This window comes from Apis dorsata, unplaced genomic scaffold (genome assembly GCF_000469605.1).
Source record: "Apis dorsata unplaced genomic scaffold, Apis dorsata 1.3 scaffold_83, whole genome shotgun sequence".
In the NCBI taxonomy this organism is placed as follows: domain Eukaryota; kingdom Metazoa; phylum Arthropoda; class Insecta; order Hymenoptera; family Apidae; genus Apis; species Apis dorsata.
Genome location: NW_006263381.1, coordinates 629,553 through 633,233, shown reverse-complemented (window position 1 = coordinate 633,233; position 3,681 = coordinate 629,553). Strand labels below are relative to the sequence as shown.

Sequence of the window (3,681 nt, the reverse complement as noted above, 5' to 3'; positions counted from 1 at the left end):
TATATATATATATATATTTCTTTTCGTTATTTGCGAATTTTCGAAGATTCTTCCGTAATAAAACCGTTTAAATTTATTCGTATCGAAAAATCTTATTCGTTAATTATTCACTGGAACACCCTATATATAAAGAGTAAAATGTTTCTGTATTTATTTCGATGCAAGGACGTCGACCGAATTCACAGAAATTTCGATATCGAATTGTAAGACGATTAATAATCGATTTTCATTCTTATTATATTCTTGAAAAAAGTGTCTTCACATCATGATTTTCGATAATTTTAATTATCAATTTAATGTAATTATTTTTTTCTTCACGGAGAATTGTTAATAAAGATTTGTTTGTTTGTCTTTTTTTTTTTAATGGAACAATCAAATTTGTCTTTTTTTTTTTTTTTGAAATCTTTGATTTTCATCGATGATTTGATAAAAAACACGATCGACGTCTTGATTAAAGCATAAAGCCAAACATAGCACATCCAGCTTCACGAAACAGTAAAATAAAATATATAGTCGTGTGTCATAATGATTGTGTGCTTTGATTCTGCATCGTCGCGATCTATCAAGTGAAAATATTTCATATAGTATATGTATATAAATACATATATGTATTTTTTTTTTCTCGTTCGTCTTTTAAATTGTCAAAGATGATCGTTCACTTTTTCACGTTTGGATTGCTTACCAGTTTGTCCAATTGTTTATACACCGCCGAGAAATATGGCACGCCATTCGTGCTGGAACACAAGATTTTATCTATTGTTTGTAAATTAACATATATGATATTTTCCTGGTGACAAACGGTATTTATATATAAATTAAAATTTCAATGTTTCACGAAAGGATAAAAGAAATTAAAAAATTGTAATTCAATATATAATTAATTGATCAAATGAATTTAATTTTTCAATATCAAACAATTTTATCTCGTTAAATATTCCACGATAAAATCATTAAGTTAAATCAAAACTCGACAAACTTTCAAAATTTTCTCAATAATTGAAAAGATGCACAAAAAAAAAAAAAAAATTAAGAACGAAAACATTTTACTTAATCGTCTCCTCTCCTCCACTTTGGTCAAAACTCAAATTTACGAAGAACCGTTTCACAGTTTGGTTTGGCAAACGAGACGAAGTTTCGTAAACTTTAGATTCCAATTTCTCAGAGTTGGGGAAATTTTCAAAGGTTTACCTTTCAAAGAGGCTGTTATAATAAGTGAGTCCTTGTTCCAGGTCCACCAGTAAAGCGGTTACCAAGTTGGTGAAGTCCTGCAGGACTTTATCTGCATCCTGATCGGGTTCCTTGTCGTAACACATTGTTTGCTGCCTCGTGTCCTCGTACCTGAACATCCTTTGTATAAATATATATCGGTCGAAGGGGGGATGGAAATGAAATGGAAAAAGTTTGATCGACCACTGACCATTCGAGGGTTCCCTTTCTTAGGGCGGTTATTATTTCTCCTCGAATTTCCTTGTTGAACGGGCAACACGCTCGGAAAGCTTTCATGTTAGATAACAGACCTAAACATCTGCAAATAATAAATAAAAAAAATATGTTTATAAAAAATATTTTGAATTATTATTTATTAATCCTTGATAAGCGGTTAATAATTTACTTTCAATTATTTATTTAACAAAGATTCAAAGAATTTTGCACTACATTTTTGTCTTTAAGAAGAAAGATAAACAGTCTCTTTTCTTAATTTTTTATCCAGGTATTTGAATTTTGTACTACTTTTTAAATTCTCTTTTTTATTTTCAGCAACATCTAAATAAACAAAAGAAATCATTATTTCTTCAATCTCACTGAGAATTCCTCTCATCATTATTGATATTGCGTGTAACAGAAAATCTTGTCTTTTAAAGTGCTTTCATCTCGATACGATTATTCGTTCCTGAGATATTTGAAACGAACTCTGGATTCCACAATTCCTATTCTATATTCGTTCTTTTCTCTCGTTCACCTCCTCGACGATCGCTTTTCATCTTTTTCCCCCACTATTACTATTAATATGAAAAAAAAAAAATAAATTATGACACATCTTGAAATTCATCATTCGACGAATTTTTGTTTTGCAAGTTTAAAAGTCTCGCGTTTCGAAAGCTAATTCAACTTTCAAAAGCCATTGCAAAGGGCACGGCTCTTTATTATCTTCTCAAGTGAAAAATTTCTGAAAGAATTTTGATTGAGATTTTCCAAATTTTTCAAAATTTGAAATTATATATAATATCTCTGTAAGAAAACATTGGGTGAATTCTGCCTCTTTTCTTACGTCAGAGAGACGTAACGTACCTGAGGAGGTAATCCAACTTGGAGATCGAAGGTCGATGCAATGGGGGGAAGAGCACTCGATGCTGTCGAACTTTCTTCAACGTGACCTCGAGGAATTCGTTGAAAGAATCCGCGAGACACTGCTCCTCGTCTCGGGACAGAGTGTCCGTGTGCCACACGTTGTCCAATTCCTGGAAACGAGATATACTTATACTTATCGAGCGGAGGGGAGGGGGATAGGAAGATCGATCGCGAAACAAGAATAAGAGGAATTCACGAAGAAGTTGAAACCTGAAGAAGACGATGAAGTGTCTTCGGGTCGCACGCTGATTGCCTGGACGTCGCCACCCATCTGACTAACGCTTGTTGCAGTTCCGTGACATCACCTTGGACGGCGTGTTGATGAAGAATCGTTAGTGCCGTTTGTGGCAATTCTCCAGTGAAATCTTCCTAAATGACGCGACAAGAAGCGCATCGTTACGCGAAATAAAGATAGATTGCATTAAAGAAAAAGAAAAGGGAATTTAATTTGAATTACCGCGTTTAATATTAATTAAAATATATATTAATCGTCATTAAAATAAAATAAAATTAAAAAAGAAATACGTAGAGTTTCTTCTCTCTTAATTGAAAAAATTTAATCCTTTTGGGTATATTAAAAAAAAAAAAAATATTCCACTTTTTACTTTTACAAACTGTATATAAGTTGAACAATAAAACTGTTAATATCCGTTTAATTTATTTTTTTACTTTTGCACATTTTATATATAACGACCTTGTTTTTGTTACGCATTTTATAAAAATTATGGAAATTCTCGTTTCCACTTTGTTGAAAAAATGTTGAGAAATTAAAGAAATTGTTCGAAAGGGAGGGGGAAATCATAACGAAGATGATGGCATAAAAAAAACGAAAAATTGAATGGATTTATCCGTGTTGATCTTCATTTAAAAATTTGTTTGCACGCGTACGTTTACATAAAATATTTCCAGAGTAGCGTACCCCTTGTTTGTTCATCTCGTGATTGAGAAAGACGGTATAAAGTCTCTCCTGTTGTCTGAGCTCGCCCCAATTATCTTCCTCGGACGTCCCTCTGTCCTCCCTTGTCGATAACCACAGTTTTAATCTAATTCTACCTTGAATAGTGCTTCGTTGCGTTCTGGCTTCTAATTTGTACCATCGATCCAATCCGGTGCTTGGAATATCCTGTCAACCAAAAGATCCCCTCTCTTTCTCTCTCTCTCTCTCTTTCTCTGTCTTGTTTACCTTGCATTGAAGCATAAAAAAAAAAAAAAAATAAGAAAAAAGAAAAATGAAACCGCAACTTTAAAATTAACGCACAATAAAATTGCTTCAATCGATAAAGTTGCGATAAAGTGACATTAAATACGTCTTTATTAAAATTTCATCGACTA

At 32.5% G+C, this 3,681-nt stretch overlaps 1 protein-coding gene across 1 annotated transcript in view; it reads right to left on the bottom strand.

The window, feature by feature from the left end:
* LOC102671839 (BAI1-associated protein 3) overlaps positions 1-3,681 on the bottom strand; it is a 59,888-nt gene that overhangs the window by 9,685 nt on the left and 46,522 nt on the right. The window contains exons 11-16 of the mRNA XM_031508378.1: positions 3,269-3,472; positions 2,560-2,718; positions 2,290-2,459; positions 1,418-1,525; positions 1,189-1,338; positions 683-734 (exon numbers count right to left, since the gene is read on the bottom strand). Of these exons, the coding sequence (XP_031364238.1) occupies positions 683-734; positions 1,189-1,338; positions 1,418-1,525; positions 2,290-2,459; positions 2,560-2,718; positions 3,269-3,472 (843 nt within the window). The remainder of the gene's footprint in view (positions 1-682; positions 735-1,188; positions 1,339-1,417; positions 1,526-2,289; positions 2,460-2,559; positions 2,719-3,268; positions 3,473-3,681) is intronic.